General features: G+C 46.0%; 1 protein-coding gene across 3 annotated transcripts in view; it reads left to right on the top strand.

The window, feature by feature from the left end:
* Positions 1–708: 708 nt before the first annotated feature.
* Positions 709–18,649, top strand: part of STRA8 (stimulated by retinoic acid 8) — a 33,321-nt gene continuing 15,380 nt past the window's right edge. Inside the window, exons 1-6 of one of the 3 annotated variants that reach the window (XM_034756995.1) lie at positions 709–773; positions 4,689–4,886; positions 6,754–6,829; positions 8,311–8,395; positions 8,838–8,990; positions 17,651–17,921. In XM_034756995.1, coding sequence (XP_034612886.1) covers positions 741–773; positions 4,689–4,886; positions 6,754–6,829; positions 8,311–8,395; positions 8,838–8,990; positions 17,651–17,921 — 816 coding nt within the window. In that variant the 5' untranslated portion in view covers positions 709–740. The other 2 variants (XM_034757058.1, XM_034757142.1) reach the window with 2 other exon arrangements.

Genomic DNA, 18,649 nt, shown 5'->3' with positions numbered 1-18,649 from the left:
CACATGCCTTCTTCTCCCTGAGCATCCTGGCGGGCACCGGGCGACAGGATGTGTTACCTGATAACTGCCCTGCTCAGTTCTTTCCCAGCCGCTGTGAGATGACAGGATACTGGGCTGGAGGGACCATTGGTCTCTGACCCAGTCTGGCCAGTCTTATGTACAGCCCCAAGGGATAGTTCCATGGAGCCAAAGAGCAAAATCAATCATTTATGCTTAGACACTTGACATCCCTCATGAGTAAGAGAACCTTTTAGTCACAGCTATGTTAAGCAAAGTCATGGACAGATCACAGGCAGTAAACAAAAATTCACGGCTCATGACCTGTCCATGACTTTTACTATATACCCCTAACCAAAACTTGGGCCAGGGGGCTTGGGGTGCTCTCGGGGGGAGGGGGGTGATCCAGGGGCACCCTGGGTGCTGCGGGGGTTGGCCCAGGACCCCTGCTGGTGCTGGGGGGAGGTGTGTGGGTGGCGTCGGGTGGCCCAGGACCTCTTCTGGTAGTGGATGGGGGAGGGTTGGCGGGACTGGCAGGCTCCCTTCCTGGTTCCCATCAGCATGTCCCTGCAGCTCCCAGGACGAGGGGTGGCCAGGGGGGCTCTGCACGCTGCTCCCACCAAAAGCACCTGCTCCGCAGCTCCCATTGGCCAGGAACCGCAGCCAATGGGAGCTGCAGGGGTGCCGCCTGTGGGCACGTGCAGTATGCAAAGCCCCCTGGCCCCTCCACCTGGGAGCTGCAGATGGTGGGAACTAGGGACCCCCCTCTCCCCGAGGTAAGTACCATCCCGCACCCCAAACCTCTGCCCCAGCCCTGACCCCCCTCCCACACACCCAAACTGCTGCCCGGAGCCAGCACCGGCTGCTGCAGAAGTCACGGAGGTCACAGATAGTCACGGAATCTGTGACCTCCGTGATAGATATGCAGCCTTACTCATGAGTAGTGGAACGGAGGAGGCAAGAAGACAGGAGCTGATCAACGTCCTTCTCCAAACTACTCCTGACACTAACTATGCCAATGTGACTTGGGGGGAGTGGTGGGGGCTGAACGTGACCCACAGAGTTCTAACATAGGGACTAACCACCCTCATTCCCAGTAAAGAAGTGTGGCGTACAGAGACTACAGTTCCCAGCATCCAATAGTTCACAATGCACACTGCAGGCTGCCACACTGCATGCTGGGATTTGGAGTATCTGCTGACCATACACCTTGTTGTTTTTGCTGACCATACTTTCACACAGCAAGCTGCTCCGCTTAATGCCAGTTCCGCACACCCTTACAGATCCCAGGAAGATGGCAGTGTGTCTTTCAGTGAGACAAAGCATGGGCACCCTCTTTCATCTGCCACATCCTTCAGCCGATCACAGTGGCAGAAAGAAAGAAAGAAAGAAAGAAAGAAAGAAAGAAGCACCAGCCTTTTAATTATTGGGCTATCTGTAAAATGAAGAAGGGGACCTTTGACAGCTCGAATAGGGCACAAAGGAGCACATGGGGGTGTTCATTTCTCCCCCGCCGAGTTTACACCCAAACACACGGCTCTGGTGTGCACAAGAACATCGATGTACACAGCCACGGGGCCGACAAGCTCCCGTGGAGACCTGACCACACTGAGCTATGAGTGGGATGGTGGCACAGCTCCTGACATGTCCTGACAGACCCATGCAGGCTCCCACTCATGCACATCGCCCCCTACTGTGCGCCCCAATACTGCAGACACCCCAACACTCCTCGCTACCCTCCCCCCCCGCCGTTCCTACCTCACCTTTCTCTTCAGACCCCCTTCCTCTCCCCTTTCCCCTCCGACTCCCTCCTCCTACCAGTTTCTCCCCTTTCTCTTCTGACCCTCCTCTCCCCCCACCTCCTCCCCTGTCCCCTCAGACCCCCTCCTCCCACCTCTCTCCCCTTTCTCTTCTGACCCATCTCTCCTCCCCGTCCTCCCTTCACTCTTCCAACTCTCTCCCCCACCTCCTCTCTCCCCGGCTCTTTCCCGCGCTTTTGTTGCCTTCTCAGGCAGTCGCTACAATGCCAACGTTCTCGCTCCCGTCGCAGGCACCTTCCTATTGGCCTGTGGGGCGTCCCCCGAGCTGTGATTGGCTACCTGCCACGTGCTGCCGGTGTTGCTGGGCCGTGGCGGCAGCGCAAGCGAGCTGGCTTGGGGGAGCCGCAGCAGGAGCTGGGCGGTGGGTACGGGCGGGGAATGGGCGGGCTATAGAGCCACTCGGGCCGGAGGAATACTCCGCAGAGATGCCTGAGGCCTCCAGCCGCTCGGGGACTGTCTGACTGTAATTGAAGAGAGCTGGGGAGAAACCGGGAGCAGAGCCAAGAAGGGGGAAGAAGCCTATGGAAGGGGGGCAGAGCTAATAGGAGAGAGGGCAGAATTCCCAGAAAGGTGGCAGCGCCTATAAAAAGGGGGGCAGAGCTTATAGTGAAGGGGTAACGCCCATAGGAAAGGACTGAGCCACAGAAGGAAGTACAGAGGCCAGGGAAATTGGGGCAGAGTCAGAGAAGGGGGCAGAGCTCACAGAAATGAAGGAAAGGCCAGAGCCTGTATACATAGTGGGGCAGGACCCAAAAAGAAAGGACAAAGGCCATAGAAAAGGGAAGCCAGAGCTCTGAAGTTGCGAAGGTTGTTGCTGAACAGTTCCTAGGGAGCCTCTTGCTATGCATTTATATGGTTTAAAATCATGTGAAGAGCAGACTTAAAAAAAATCCCTCTTTGATTCTTTAAAATGTCTCTTTCTGGGAGGATCTGAAGGAGGGATTCAGGCTTTTTATAACGATGACAGTTCTGTTTGATCTGATCTTTTTCTTTCAGTTGTGGAACTTCTGGAACCATTAGTGATAATAAATAATTATTAATAATCTCTCCCCCCTGACTGGTCTATAATAACAAAAATGTCAGCAAGATTCTAATCAGGATCTTCACCCACAAATTTAAGGGAAGGGTGAAAGCAAGGGCAAGCTAGTTTCCCCTAAATGAGTGGAAATTTAGAAATTACCCTATACATAATTTGTTTTTTTTATTATTTTAAAATAATTTAAAAGATGGAAGGAGATTTTAAGGAACAGAATATGTAGGGGTATGAAAATGTGAGTGGTCGGTACTTTAGAGACTGCTCAAAAAGGATGCTTATTATGGCTCCAGTCTGGCAGTATTTAGAGAAGGAAAACTTCTAATGACTTCCAATAGTGTAGTAGTTTTGCCTGTGTAAAGATTGTGGGATTGAGTCATATTAAATTGCCTAGTTCACGTTTGCAGGGTAATTGCAGCAAGCCTTTTCAGACTTTTTTCTGGAGGATATGTTATGTCCTCAGTATGCTTATTTCTGTGCCTAAATCTATGTGTAAAAGTCATTGATAGTATCTGGAAAAGAAAATGTGAACTTTGTTTTTGATATTCATTACACATTAATTTTTTATTTATCTGGCTTTTGCCATGACTGAGAAATTCATACAAATTCATTACATCAGAAATAATAAATGGGTACCTTAAAGCATGGATACTATTCCGTAGTACAACACAAAATCAATATACCAGATATTTATTCCATAAGGAAACCAATTACCTTAAATATAATTTCCTACATGTCAGTATTATTTATGACCACCCTAATGCAATTTTAAACTATACTAGTCTATTTTAGCAACATAGGGTCTGCTCCAGCTTTCACTGAAATCAATGGGTGTTTTTCCAGTGATTTCAATGGCAGTTGAATTGGGCCTTTAAAAAGCAGATGACAGCATAAAAAAGTCATTTCTGCTTCTGTTTAATATAATTTCTGTAAGTATTTTCCTTTTTTCTTCACTACTAGCATTTAACTTAAAAGGGTATTTAGGTGATTTTAAAAGGTCTGCTTCTATTGTGTATTCTCCCACCCCCACCTAACATCATAATTTACTGTGACATCCCACTTGACTGAGAAAATGATTATGATGTCACAAAGAACAGTGTCTTCTAGTGACTTCAGTGGGAATTGAGAGCACTCAGCACATTGCAAGATGGAGCCCAGCGCATGTTATGGAAAAAGATTAACCACATCATTTCAGGGCAAGAAATAACTGCCTGCCTGCCTGCCTGAACGTAGTGTGTTTCAAGCCACACTGTACAACTAGCCCACCATTGTGGTAGATCAGCAGTTCTCAAACTGTGGGTTGGGACCCCAAAGTGGGTCACAATCCCATATTAATGGGATCACCAGGGCTGGCTTAGACTTCCTGGGGTCCAGGGCTGAAGCCTGAGCACTATCGCCTGGGGCTGAAGCCCAAGGGCTTTAGCCCTGGGTGTTGGGACTCAGATTACAGGCTTCTGCCTGGGACTGAAGCCCTTGGGCTTAGGCTTTGGCCCCTCCCCACCTGGGGCTCCAGCTGGCTCAGGCTTCGGTCCCCCCTTCTGGGGTCATGTAGTAATTTTTATTGTCGAAAGGGGGTTGCGATGCAATGAAGTTTGAGAACCTCTGTGGTAGATCAAGTTTTACTACATATTGATAGTTTGCTTTCATAGGGAGAGGAGAAAATCATTTAACATTCCCTTCATAACCTCCTGCGGGAAATGAGCTGGATTGTTCTGCTTCAACACTCTCAACTTTACTTGTTCATCAACCCAACACACATACTGTAGTGTAGACTCACTCTATTTTTAAGTGCTATTTATTTATTTATTTATTTCATAAAACTTAATGTTCCATTGCAGCTTTTGATGGAGACATCTGGCGACTGTAGCAGCCCATATGTCAGGGTGACTCCTGGGTTCCTGACACATCTGCAAGATTTGGAGCCCCAAGTGGCAAGAAGACGCTTATCTCAGGCACGACACCGGGCTACGCTGGCAGGACTCTTCAACAACCTGCGGGAAACTGTGTTTTCTCAGTCAGACAATTCAGCATCAAAGGTATGGAGAAGAAACTCGGTTTACCGATAAATATTTGAAATACAAAGTGTAGTTAACCAAAGTAATCATTCTGATCACGATATCTTTTGGGGTTCATGTATGTGTGTAATCTTATCATGTGCAACTTTCCCTGTGTCTCTTCTATTTGTATAAATATTCTCTTCAGAGCAAGAAAACTAAGTGCCTTCTATTGTTACTGGCATGAGTTTATCATGTGACTTGTCTCCACTTTGTAGATTTTGAGCTTCTTCATAATGGCAGTATTTTGGAAGCTAGTCAAGGAATACCATGATTAAATTTCATCCTTGACGGACAGCTGTGAAATCAAAACTAGTGGGTTGTGGTTAGAAAGAGGGGAAAGTAGTTAATTCAGCCTCATGAGTTAATTTATACAGAGGGGGGAAGCAAACTGGGGAAGTATGTAAAAATAAAAAATCAAGCTGTAACATTTACTGTGTTTTACTAGTTTTAGAAAATGTTTAAGCAAAATGGACTATATAAAAACAAGTGAAACAGCGCTGGTTTGGCACTAAAATGCTACCAGGGAGGAAGAATGTTATTGTGGTCAAGGCACAGGAAAAGGTATCAGGAGTCTTGGGTTCTGTTCCTAGCTCTGCCACTGACTCCCTTCAATAAATCATTTAGGTTATGTGTGCTTCAGTTTCCTGGTTTGTAAAATGGGGATGGTAATGCATATTTCAAAAGGGTATGTCCTTGTAAAGAGCCTTGAAATCCTTGGATGGAAGGTGCTTGAGAAGTGCAAAGTATTGTTATTTAGGGATTTCACCTGTTTGGACTCTAACTGTAACTTAGAGTGAGGTAGGAGCTCTGATTGTTAAGTTCTGATGCAGATGCAGCCAAAGCTAATAATCATCATGGTCTCAGAAGCTAAATCCCAAACAGGATTATTTGTTTTGTCTAACAGGATTTACCATTCATTTATTATTGCTTGGAATGGAGGACTTCTGACTCTCTTTTAGAACTTTGATGAGTCCCATTGGTTTTTCCCAGCTTTACGCTGCTACCTTTGGAAGTATCACATCACAGCCATGATCCTTTTGAGTCAAGGAAGACTGGATTTCTTCAAGGGCCTGTGCACTGAGGAAGTCATTTCCTAATCCTTGTCAGTTAGTGATTGGCTTATGCCCTGAAGCATTGGATTTATATCCCCTACAAAAAAAAATATCTCTAAAGTAATTATGGATGTTCTCATTAACCATGTAAATGTTTAATCCTTTCTTGTATCCTCTGTGTGTTTAGTCACAAGTAGACAAATTCCACCTGGAATAATTGCACTGAAGGTTGTTAGTTTACTCCAGTTTTAGATCAGTGTAACAGAGCAGAATTTGGCTAAAGAGGTCTCCTTACATAGTTCCCACTGGAAATGATCAGGAAAAATGTATGCCTACAGTCAGAAAACATCCAACAATAAGCCATAAGGTGTAAAATAGAATCAATTATGTTTTTATTATTCATTATTAATTTATTATTATTAATAATAATAGTAAATATAGCACCATTGATGTACATGATATTTTACAGATATACCTCAAAGAGCAAACAGTCCCAAAAGGAAGGAATTCCAAAAAGGAATTGTTGACTGTAGAGAATGGTCAGAGTAAACCTCAAACCTGTATGTGAATAGGTACAGCATGTAAATTAAAATCTTCATTTGTATTTGCCCTGATTCTTGGTTTCTTCCCTTTTTTCACATTCATCAGTGCAGTGGGCCACTTAATTGTTTTTATGGAGACATGGAGATAGCTAGTCAGCAAAAGGAAAAGGTGTAAAAGACACTTAAGGCATGTTAAAATGTCAGTCCAATCTGAACACAGGAAGATTGGTTCTGTTTTCTCTTTGTATTTAGTGTCAGGTTTTGCGTAAAGCTAAGAATTATATCCAGGAGCTGGAGCAAACCTTGGGTACCTTGCTGAAGATGAAAGGTACTGTATGGAAATATATACCTGAAAAAGTTTCCTTGGGCCTGCCTTTCATTTACTTATTAAGTAGGAACAGCTAGCCAAGTGGCTGAGCCAGTATTAAAGGCAAGATGGGTGCCTTTAGGCATAGCACCAAGCAAGAGATAATGCATAAACTGTATCACCCAGGAATAGCCCGAGGAAGCATTGTGCTTCAAAGATATCCCTCTGACTCTCTGTTTCCTCCCTGCTTCCCCCTTGAACTGGTGGGCGAGGGAGGGCGGATTCAAATAGTAGTTTGTTGCTGGCCTACATCAGCAGCAAATTAAGGCTGCTCCTTTCTTTCCTCTCCGCACCCCATTTATTGCTGGCTCATCTGCACTGGCAGTGGATTGGGGAACTGTGCCCACTCCTCCTCACCCACATATTCCTGGGGTCAGTAACAGCATAGAGTGCCTTTATACAGCTGTGCACCCAAAATCCAGCTAATTAACAAAAGAGACAAAGGGAGCTTCTTCCTCCCCTTATTTTCTCTGCATAGGTGCATAGTTCAGCACACAATCTGGCCCTAAGTGTACAGCTTCTTGATTCACAAACATAGCTGGGGTCCATGTTTGGACTGGAGGGCACAGAGAGAATCTATTCTGGGCTAAAAGTAGGGTAGGAGGGGGACAGAAATCCCATTCAGGGTTTCCTCACAAAAATGTAGGAAGTGAGAAGTTTTAGTTAAGGAGTTACTCCAAGGGAAATGATTAAGACAGGTAATGGTGGGTTTGTTAGTTTTTTGTTTTTGTGGCTTATTGGGTCCTCCACACACACTTTTCCATTAGCCTATCCCAGCACTTGGAAACAAACACATTTTTTTCTTCTGAATGAGGACAGTACAATGTGACTCCCTTCAGTACCTGTCACACCCTTTAATCAGCTGGATCAGTTCCTGGTGAGTGGTGTGAGGTACTCCCTCCGCTAGGTCAGAATATGCTGGTTCTGCAGTGTTCCCAGTCCCATTTCCTTGCCGCCTCACCTGACTGAGGATCTGGGAACCAGAACTAAAAATCAAGTATGTTTTCTGTTTTCAATGGTAGAGATTTGAACTCCATGGTGATAGTTTAAAGCCGCTGAACACATTTTTCATGTTTTAAGTGGTGTCAGAAAGACTCCCAAAAGCCTGAAATATCAATACTTCAAAGAAAGAAAATAACCACAAAATATAGTATTGACTAGTAGTCACATGGACTTTGCTTCACTGGCTGTTATTACTGAAAACCAAAGTTATCAGTTCATTGATGAGGCCAGCATTATGAAGATATCAGTGCTCATAAACTGCTGACACAGCTGGTCATGTTATAAGGAAGGACAGAATGTCCCATCCAGTATTATTTTTGTCTAATCAAAAACTCTGTGTGACACTCAAATTGTCACCATTACTCTTTTTGATTGGGCTGGACGGTGAGTGAGATGCCAAATGCTCCAGTCTGTGACAGTTATCTTTCTGCTGACAATAGAGTCCTTCAATCTGGAGGATGGGAACCCGTCCAGCTTAGAGGAAGTCAAGGAGGAATATGTCAAGATGTACTTCAGCGATCACAGGTAAGGACTCACACAGATCAAGAAATGATAATACTTTGCACTAGCTTCTAAAGCACAAAGCATCTCAAAGCACTTTGCAAATATTACGGAGCAATGGTTGTCTGTCCTTGTGAGGGAAGAAAATCACAGATTGAGATGAAGAGGTTTCAACTGGCAGGCAGGAAAAAAATTATTAAAATTGGACCCTTACAGTAGCTCAGTGCGTGTAAGCTCTGAGCACGTTGTTGGTCTCATTCCCAGTCAGTGCATGTATTTGCCTTTCTCTCCCCGTGTAGATCATCTCCACTTAGGGGCTTTCATTAGCCCTGCAAAGCAACAACAACAACAAAAAAAGTCACCTGCTCCAAAAGAATCATTGCGACTCCAAAGTGTTCCTGGCAGGGACCGTTTTAAATTGGTTGGGAAGCCATGCATTTGGCCTTGTCCCGTGTTTTCTTTCCAGTACTGCATCCCCTTCAGATGCCATGAGTGAGAGTGGCTCTACGGTCTGGTATTTGATTCAAGAATATGAAAAAAACTCAGTGGAAGAGGATGGGAAGCCAAGACTTATCCAGTCCCCAGCCACTTCATCTCCTGATCTGATGGAGTTTGAACGGTAGGAGTATAAGTGTGTAGTATTTTAGTAGTCTTCATGTGAAACAACCCATTCAGTCACTGCATATCATGTAGCTTTCCTGGGGTCTGACTTTGGATCCCAGGATCCCCAGGCCAGCAGAGACATCAATCTCAGCCCCTGTTGGTGTGGAAACTGAGCATCTTCCATGACTCTCAGTTGATTCCCTCACTCCTGGCTGGCACTCGGCGCCTGAATACTAGCATGTCCAGCCCTCATCAGCCACAGGGCATCTCCCTGCTTCACAAGCCTTTGAAAATCTTTGAGGGTTCCCCATCCTCAGGAAAGAGATGTAATGTTCTTTCAAGTATGTCAGTGTTCTAGCGTGAAGCATGAGGGTTAATATCCCTTCTAAAATGTTATAATTAATTATAAGAAGTCTGAGTATTCTTGTTATCCACATAAGTGTCTGTTCTTTTTTGAATCTTTAACCTTCTGCAATCTGATCTCACTGTCATGTTGTGTATTGGGCTTTTTATAAAATTTCCTGTTGTTGCTGATAATGGTTTCATAAAATTGGGAATGCAGTTGTGCCAGCAGGTGGCACAAGTCTGCTGCTTTCATTCTACAGTTTTATCCTTTACTCCTGTAAGAATCAGAAAAAAACAGTGCTTGTAGGCAGGTAGTGTGTACAGTACCTTGAAATATGCTGTTTAATGATTTTTGTGGACTAGTACCATTAGCTCCTCATGGGTTTCCCTTTCCTCTCCCTCACTGACATATGCAGAGCAAGACCTTTGCAGCAATATGTGGGATCTGTGGCATTTATCTTGAAGTGTCATGGCAGATTACAACTGCTGTATATTGAATCCTTCTCATGGGATCTCTCCTGTCTGACACAACACAGCAGTGATCTGTCCTTTAGGAACAACTTCACCCCTTTAGTAATGTGATACCGTAGCCACGTTTTCCATCCAACACCAGGAATCACAGCTTTTTTGAATAACTGTTTGTGTCCATCATCTAAGTCATCTGAACTGGTCATCCGGGGCTGATAGCAGCACAAAGTACTATCCCCTCCAAAATGTTATCAATTCTTGCCAGCCTCTAAAGAGATTGGCGGTCCATGATTCACATTTAGGTTTTTAACACAGCCGCCTGATCCTAGTTCATCCGCTCATAAGGATCTACACCAGCCATTCCTTACCAGTCAAGATCAGGACCCCATTCTGTTAGGCACTGGACAAAGGTATAGTGAGGGACACAGTTCCTTCCACTTAAATCACACAATAATAGGCAAAGGGTAGGTAGGAAACAGAGGCACGGAACAGTACTATACAGCTGGCTTCCGGGGCATTTGAACCCCAGCAGCAGCTACTTGTAAGTGCTTCGGCTCAAATATCCCTGTATAAATTGTGCATATAAAATAAAAAAAACACTTGAAACATATTACAGTATTATAAGGGGGTCTGGATGGTTCCATGTCCGTGGTTGTTTGAGCAGAGACAATGTGATTAAGTGGCTAGGGACCTGTAGTGGGAATCAGAGGACCTGGATTATATTCCTAATTCTGCCACTGTTCAGCTGTGTGACCATGGGCGAGTCACTTCTCTGTGCTTCTGTCTCCCTGCCCACCAATCACCTACCTCATCTATCTAGACCAGCGGTTCTCAAACTTCATTGTACCGTGATCGCCTTCTAACAGCAAAAATTACTACATGACCCCAGGACAGGGGACTGAAGACCGAGCCCGCCCGGGGCAGCGGGGCGGGGGAGGGCAAAGCTGAAGCCCGAGGGCTTCTGCCCTGAATGGGGGGCAAGTAACCCTAGCACTGAGCAGTGGGGCTTGGGCTTCAGACTTGCTGGGGCCCAGGCCCAACACCAGCCTTGGTGACCGAATTAAAATGGGGTCGCAACCCACTTTGGGGTCCCGACCCACAGTTTGAGAACCCCTGATTTAGACTAATGTTTTTGATGCAAAGACTGTCTCATTGAGGGTGTGGATGCATACATATATATGTTATCAGTGCCTAGCACAATTAGGCCTTGATGGGGCCTCCAGTCATTATTGTCAGGAACCGGGGTGTGGACAGTCACACAATCGATTGGAGCAGGAGTCAGGAGCTGGGAAACAGAACCAAGGGTCAGAACCAGAGTCAGAAGCTGGATGCCTGAGCCAACGGTCGAACCATAGTCAAAGCCAGGAATCAGAGCAGAGCACCAGAACCAGGGTATCTGGAGTCAGAGAAGGCAGGAGCAGATCTGAGTCGAAGGCAGGAGCAAGGCTGGGACAGGGCGAGGAAACAGGGACCAGGAACAAGGCAAGGATGCAGGAACAAGGCAGGGTCTGTCTCAGCAGCAGGTCAGGGATCTACCTTGTTGCACAGACAGGTTTCTGGATGCTTAAATAGTGTGTCTGAACCAATCAGATGTTACAGGGGGTGCTTCCAATTGAGTTTCCATAGGCGGCACTTCCTGTGGTGCCTAGTCTCCCAGGGTTTACAACTCATTGGTCATGGCTCTGCCATGGCTGCTGGGGGGTGGCATGAAAGCACTGGTCATCGGGTGCCCTCCAGACCTGTATTCTAGCTCACTGGATCCTTGTATCACTCCCCCCACCCTTTAGGGGTGCTCCTGGGGCATTGTTGGGCCAAGCTTCTCTGCATAGGCACCGACTCCGTGGGTGTGGCAGGGCTGGAGCACCCATGGGGAAAAATTAGCGGGTGATCCATATCCATCGTCAGCCAAGCTGCCCCCACTCCCTCCTCACCTGCTCCTCCCCTGAGCGCACCGTGGCCCCGCTCCTCCCCCTCCCAGCGTTTCCCACCCGCCGCCTAACAGCTGTTTGGCGGCGCTTAGGACTTTCCGGGAGGGAGGGGACGCGTGCTTGGGGGAGGAGGTGGTAAAGAGGCAGGATGGGGACGGGGACTTGGGAGAAGGGGATGGAATTGTGGTGGGGTGAAGGTGGTGCAGAGGTGGGGGGGGGAGGTTGAGCACCCAGGGGGCAGAGGAGAAGTCAGCACCTATGCTTGTCTGAGTGATCCTTTTGAAAGCTCTGTACAAGTTCAGGTGTGTGAACATTACTAGCAGATTCCCAGAACTGCTCCTTGTGGTTGCAGCCTCCCCAGTCTTTGTGCTACCATAGCCTGCCCTGTTTCAATTTGGAATCCAATATGGTATGGACTTCACATTATTTGTTGTCTTGAGCTGTTCAGAGGTGGGCCTTGAGCGACCAGACAAGTTTGGCGGTTTTGCGAGGCGGGCTGGCATGCAGGCTATTCGCCCCAAGAAATATGGGATAAAATGCTGATAAAAATTTGCAAAACATAGGAAGCGCTGTACCTCCTGAGTATTCCAGAGTACTTCCCAGTTGCAAATGGCTTCCACCTTTTTTTTGGGTCCATCCTAATGCCTTCCGGGGAGAGGATGTACCCCAAAAACTCAGTGGCAGTTTGGACAAAGATACCTTTCTCTAATTTTGTATATAGGCTGTGCTGTCGCAGCCTCTTCAGTACATACCTGACAAGGCATTTGTGCTGCTCATGGTTTTCTGAAAAAGACAAGTATATCACTGAGGTAGATGACTACATACTGGTCCAGAAAGTCTCTAAACACATCATTAACAAAGGTTGAAAGGTTGCAGGGGCATTAGCCAGTGAAATGGCATCACCACATATTCAAAATTCAGGTCCAGAAGGTGCACTTATCCCCCACCCGGATACACGCAAGGGTCAGAGCCAGGAATCAGAGCCGAGAGTCAGAACCAGGGAATCTGGAGTCAAGGAAGACAGGAGCAGAGCTGGGTCCAAGGCAGGAGCAGAGCTGGGACAGGGCGAGGAAACAGGGACCAGGAACAAGGCAAGGACACAAGAACAAGGCAGGAGCCTCAGCAGAAGGTCAAATCTGCCTTGTTACACAAATGGCTTCCTGGAACTTCCTTCATGCTTAAACAGTGTGCCTTGGCCAGTCAGAGGTCATGCGGGGTGCCGCTTATTGAGTCTTCCCTGGGTGGCATTTCCAGTGGTGCCTTGTCTCCCAGGGTTTACAGTGCATTGACCACAGTTCTGCCAGGTGGTGGCATAGAAGTGTTGGTCACCTAAAGACATGGGTCCTAGCCCACTGGATTCTTATAACTATTGCAATACAAATACATAATGATAATATATAGTCTTTTCCTTCTTTAACTCTCATTCAAATTCAGCTCAGGTGAATAGTCACTGAAAGTTGCTATCAACAGGTGGCTGTTCAGTGCTTATGTCTCTCTAATCTATCTAGGTTTCAGAGTAGCAGCCATGTTAGTCTGTATCCGCAAAAAGAAGAACAGGAGTACTTGTGGCACCTTAGAGACTAACAAATTTATTAGAGCATAAGCTTTCGTGGACTACAGCCCACTTCTTTGGATGCATATAGAATGGAACATATATTGAGGAGAGATATATACACATACAGAGAGCATAAACACACATACAGAGAGCATAAACAAGTGGGAGTTGCTATAAGTATGCTCACACTTCTTATCAAACTGTCTGTACTGGGCTATCTTGATTATCACTTCAAAAGTTTTTTTTCTCTTAATTAATTGGCCTCTCAGAGTTGGTAAGACAACTCCCACCTGTTTATGCTCTCTGTATGTGTGTATATATCTCTCCTCAATATATGTTCCATTCTATATGCATCCGAAGAAGTGGGCTGTAGTCCACGAAAGCTTATGCTCTAATAAATTTGTTAGTCTCTAAGGTGCCACAAGTACTCCTGTTCTTCTTTTTGCTAATCTATCTAGACATCTACACCGAGTTCATCACCGTGTCATGTCTCATCACTGGGCCTACATGAAGTGAGTTTGGTGATGTTATTTCAGATTCCAGTAGACAGGTGTCCAAACAACCACCCTGTTAAGTGGCCATCTTATTGGCAGTCTAAGCAAAAATAGCAAGGATTGAAGGGACGTGGAAACTGAACTCCCTTTCATCTATAGACTGGTACCTCTTGGTTTGGTTAAAGAACATCTGTTTGGGAGCTATTATAGCCATCAGTCTCCAGGCTGACAAACCAGCATTTTCTATGAGCATAACAAATTATGTGAAAATACTCCAAAATTATAAAGCCCCTATAAGTACTGCTACCTCCAGGAACAGTGGAACAACCTTAGGCAGTTGAGTGATTGAACACTGCTGGTCTTAGGTTTTGGTGGATTTTTTCCCTCAAGCTTTACTATCTTGGTTTGTCAAAATATCAGTTTTTAAAAGATTGAACAGCTTTGAATTGCTTTCTCATACAATACACTCTGGTGAATCAGGAAATCTGTTTAATTGGAACATCTTCCAAAGAATCATTTTAAGCCTGATAAAACTTAATAGCAATGACTGGTGCATACACTGTCCTTCATATTACTTTGAACTTGAGCCTTTCATGATCTGAGAGCTCTAAGCACTTTACAAACCTTAAATTAGGGCTTGGTTTATATTTGAAAGTTAATTGTGGATCAAGGTAGCGTGTCAATTTAAAGCACAATAGCTGTTCTTGATTAACTGCATGTGCGGACAGGCTTATTCTGGAACAAGAGCGCCTTGTCCCTGTTTATGGTAATCCACTTTGAAAGTGGATAATGCTGAACACTAACAAGGCACTCTTGTTTCAGAATAGGAGTGTCCAAACATGGAGTGAATCAGGAACGGTTGATCAGAAATAATTCTAGTGTAGATGAGCCCTATGCTTTGCAGCTCCTTTTTGAGGTGGATATTATTATCCCCATTTTACATTGACAAAATGGAGGTCCTAAAGAAGAGGAAGGATTGTGTAGGAAGAAAGACAGTTGTGTGGTTCAGACAGTGGACTAAAACTCAGGAGCGTTGGATTCAACTTTCAGCTTCACCACAGATTTCCTGTGTGACCTTGCACAAGTCACAGTCTCACTGTTGCATTATGATATAGTCTTTATTCACATGACATTCCACGGGACGCCTGCCTCATTCAGTGCACAGGATGGATGGTGCTCAGCTAAGGAGCAGCTGTTCAGTATTTTGTTTTGTCCTTGTTCAATGTGTGTCCCTAAGCTCTATTTACTGCGCACTATTCAAACCTTGCTTTGCAGACAGAATTATAAATTTCCCCATGAGCTTTTCTATGGGAATCATCACTATATTGTCCGAGTGCTTCACAAACATTAATACATTTATTTTCAGAACTCCTTTTGAGATGAATACTCCCATTTTATAAAGCTAAGTAACTGAGGCAAAGAGAGATTAGGTCAAAAGTATCTGCTAATTTTTGGTGCCCAATTTGAGATACATAGTGCCTGATTTTTCAGGCTATTCAGCATTATACAGCACTTTAAGCACAGCTCCCATTGACTTCAATCACATCTGTGAGTGCTCAACACTTCTGCAAATCAGACCCCAGGTAACAAATTGGGCACCCATAAAATGAGGAACACTCAATTGGTGCCTACTTGTGAAAAGTTCAGATTAGGTGACTTGCCTAGCATCACATAGGAACTCTGTGGCAAAAGCAGGGATAGAATCTAATTTTCCAGAGCAGGATTTGTCTGCTTTAAACATGAAACCATCCTTTCTCTTCCTGCAATCTTATGCCTCATTCACTACATGCCTTCCAAATTCTGCAACAGAGGATGCATGGTCCTACAGACAACAGTCTCCTTCATTATACAGTCCTGATTCATCCCCAGAACATGTCCACCCTGTGCACTGAAAAAGAAAGGGTCCTATGGAAAAAATAGGTTGTGATCATGTAATTAAAAATGTTTCATAATGGATATGCACAAAAGGGGTGAGTTAAGATTGTACAGACAGCCTTAATTCTGGCATTTCCTAAATTTTGAATGCTTAACTTTACAACCTAATAATGTTTTTAAAAACATTTTATGTGTAATTTTCCAGATTTTTAATAAAAGCTAACTGAAAAAACAAAAATTCCAACATGTGGCATCATATTGACACCCACAAGGGTGATCAGCAGGGTTGGAACCTTTACATCCACTGCATAGGCTTCTGCCACTTGAGTTGAAAGAGTAACTTATAGCAGTAGTAGGTTGTTATCCTCTATGTGAACCACCACTAGGAGGGATGAGAGAGACATGCTTTGTTAGTGGGTTTCACAGATGTTTGCTGTCAGTAGAGGAATGGGTGTGACTCAGGAATCTTGAATTCCAGTCCAAGCTCCAGAGTTGAGCGAGTTCTATTGGGCACAGATTCTTCTGCCCATTCACCCCAAGTGTGATCCTATCCCCTCAAATCTGTTTTTTATCTTAGTCCTACCACTTCCTGACCTCTGGCTTCTCATATCAGTCCCATTCTTCTCTCCTAGCCAGTCTCCGCTATTCAGGCTGTTCATCCCTGTCTTAGTCTCCTTGCCCAGCAAGTCCTAGGATCACTCCTCCATGCTCCCCATCCCGGTTTCCCCTCTCAGTCCCATTCTCATTTCCTCCTCAGCCCCAGTTCACCCCTGCTGGCTCCTCATCCAAGCTGTCTCTCTCCCCCACTCTGGCCTCCAGCCACTCCCCCCGCCATCCACATTCCTTATCTCTACTGGACGTCCCAGTTTCAGTGTCATCTCCCCTGCCCTGACTTCTTGTTCCAATCTCTTTGGCCATCCAGTGCCAGTCTCCCCACAACTGTCGGGCTCTTGGTCAGATCTGTCTCCCTTCTCCTTACTTCCTTTCCTACACTTCACTGGTTCTCAGCCCCAGTTGCCCAGCCCAGCCTCCCCCTTGCTCCTCTGATCTCAGTGTCTCCCTTCCCCATCGCCTACTGGCTCCCCGTCTCGTTATCCTCCATTTTCTTCCCCAGTTCCCAGTCTTCTTGTCTAGCCAGCTGTAATCTCCTTGCCCAGCAAATCCTAGTTTCCCTCCGTCCCACCAACCTCTAGTCCCCATTCCCTCTCCCGTGCTCTTTGTCCCAGTGTTCTCCTCCTGCTCCTCCCGCAGGTCCAGCTCTTGTCCCCTCTGCATGGGAATAAGGTTGTTTCCTCCTACACACTGCTTAAGCCATCCGTGAGCACACAAGAGAGACAAGCTTCCTGCTCTCAGTTCTAGTGCTCAGACTTGGACACAGCAGAGCCTGCAGCAGCCCACAGCTGCAATGCAGGGAAAATCCTGCTCAACCCTGGGCTGGAGCATGCCCAGTGTGGATGGTAGCTTCAGGGAATTTAGCTGCTAAAATCTAATTCCCTACTGAGACTCATAACTTCGCCAAATTTGGGCATATTTTCATGGAGCTGGCAAAGGCCAGACCTTGCCAAATTTCACATCCCTGCTCCAAAGCACAAGAGCACTAGACTCTTTCAAAGAAAAAGTTGCCAGAATTTTTTAACATGGCCAAAACAATGTATTTTTCCCTAGCCTTGTTCTCAGAAACAGCTGAATTGTTTTGGCTGAAATTTTCCAAAACAATTCAGCCTGAAGCAGACACCCAGCATGGAAAATTTAGCCCAGTTAAAGTTTGGCAAAGTAAGCAGCAGCTGAAAACAGAGTCTTATAATAGTGAACGTTGGGCAACCTTAATAACAAGTGGTGCTTCCAGCCCCACCTGTATGAACAAGAGTAATTGTGCAAAGTCCTGTTGTGAGTCAGCAGCATTGGTTGGAATAGAATCTAAGACTTATTTCCCAATCGCTTGCTGGTCTAACCATTAGGCTGCTCCACCATAAACTGTTTTTAAGAGATGCTTCCCTTCCTCTTGTTACAGGTACCTGTATTTTTATAAACAGACCGTGGACCTGCTGGTTGAGAATGGGATTGTGTGTACCGAAGAGGTCACTCTTCCTGTGGTCTCCACAGCTGTTTCCCACCTATGGCAGAATCTGCCAGAGGAAAGGAGAGACAGCGTCTTGCAGTACTGTAGTCAGAGACAAAATATACTCCCAGATCCTAAGGCAGCCTGCACTGAAGGCAGTGTGAGGAACAGCAGAGCTAATAGTCAAGAAGCCAGTGGTTCATTGGTATCCACGCCCGAGGAGGTAGGTGGCAATTACTACTAGGCTTCCTGCTTCAGAAGTTCCAAACTGCAGGAAAGTTGCTAGCTACACTGAGTGTGCATCTCTTAAAGGGAAACACATTATTTTAATTAAACCTTTCCATAAGCAGCATAATACACAAGTGAATATCATTAACGGCATGGCGGTAAATGTTTACATTGAATTCTCTTACTCCTTAGCAGATCCGTAACCTTGCTCTCCTGTGGCTGCCAGTTTTTCAGTTTTGTTAAGGTATCCCCAAGTACACTGGGCTTTTAATGCCAGTAGTACTGCTGTTCTGCACTGAAGTGAGGAGTCTGTAGGTAATGGTTAAGTTTGCTCCAACGTATGAGAGAGGGAGCAGGGCATCACAGTTCAGGGCAACTACACCCATATTCCCCCTCTGTGGTGTAACAAGGGCATACACTCATGGGCGGCGCATGAACCAACCGTTGGGGGGAGGCTAGTCCCTGCCCCTTCTGCCTGAGGCCCCGCCTCTCCCCCACCAGTAGCCCCTGGGCCCTCCACCCCAGCCCTGGGCCGCCCGGGCACCCAGAGTCCCAGGCAGGCGGCGCAGCCCCAGCACTGGAGAACTGGGTGGGCGGCGTGGCCCCGGAGCCCCATCCCCGGTGTCTCAGCCCTGAAGCACCAGGCAGCGTGAACATCGGCCCCAGCTGCAGGCCACCCTAGCCCTAGACGGGGGGAAGAGCAGGAAGCCGGAGGCGGTATGG

The sequence above is a fragment of the Trachemys scripta genome, chromosome 1, assembly GCF_013100865.1.
Source record: "Trachemys scripta elegans isolate TJP31775 chromosome 1, CAS_Tse_1.0, whole genome shotgun sequence".
Lineage (NCBI taxonomy): Eukaryota > Metazoa > Chordata > Testudines > Emydidae > Trachemys > Trachemys scripta.
This window is presented reverse-complemented; position numbering and strand designations above follow the sequence as displayed.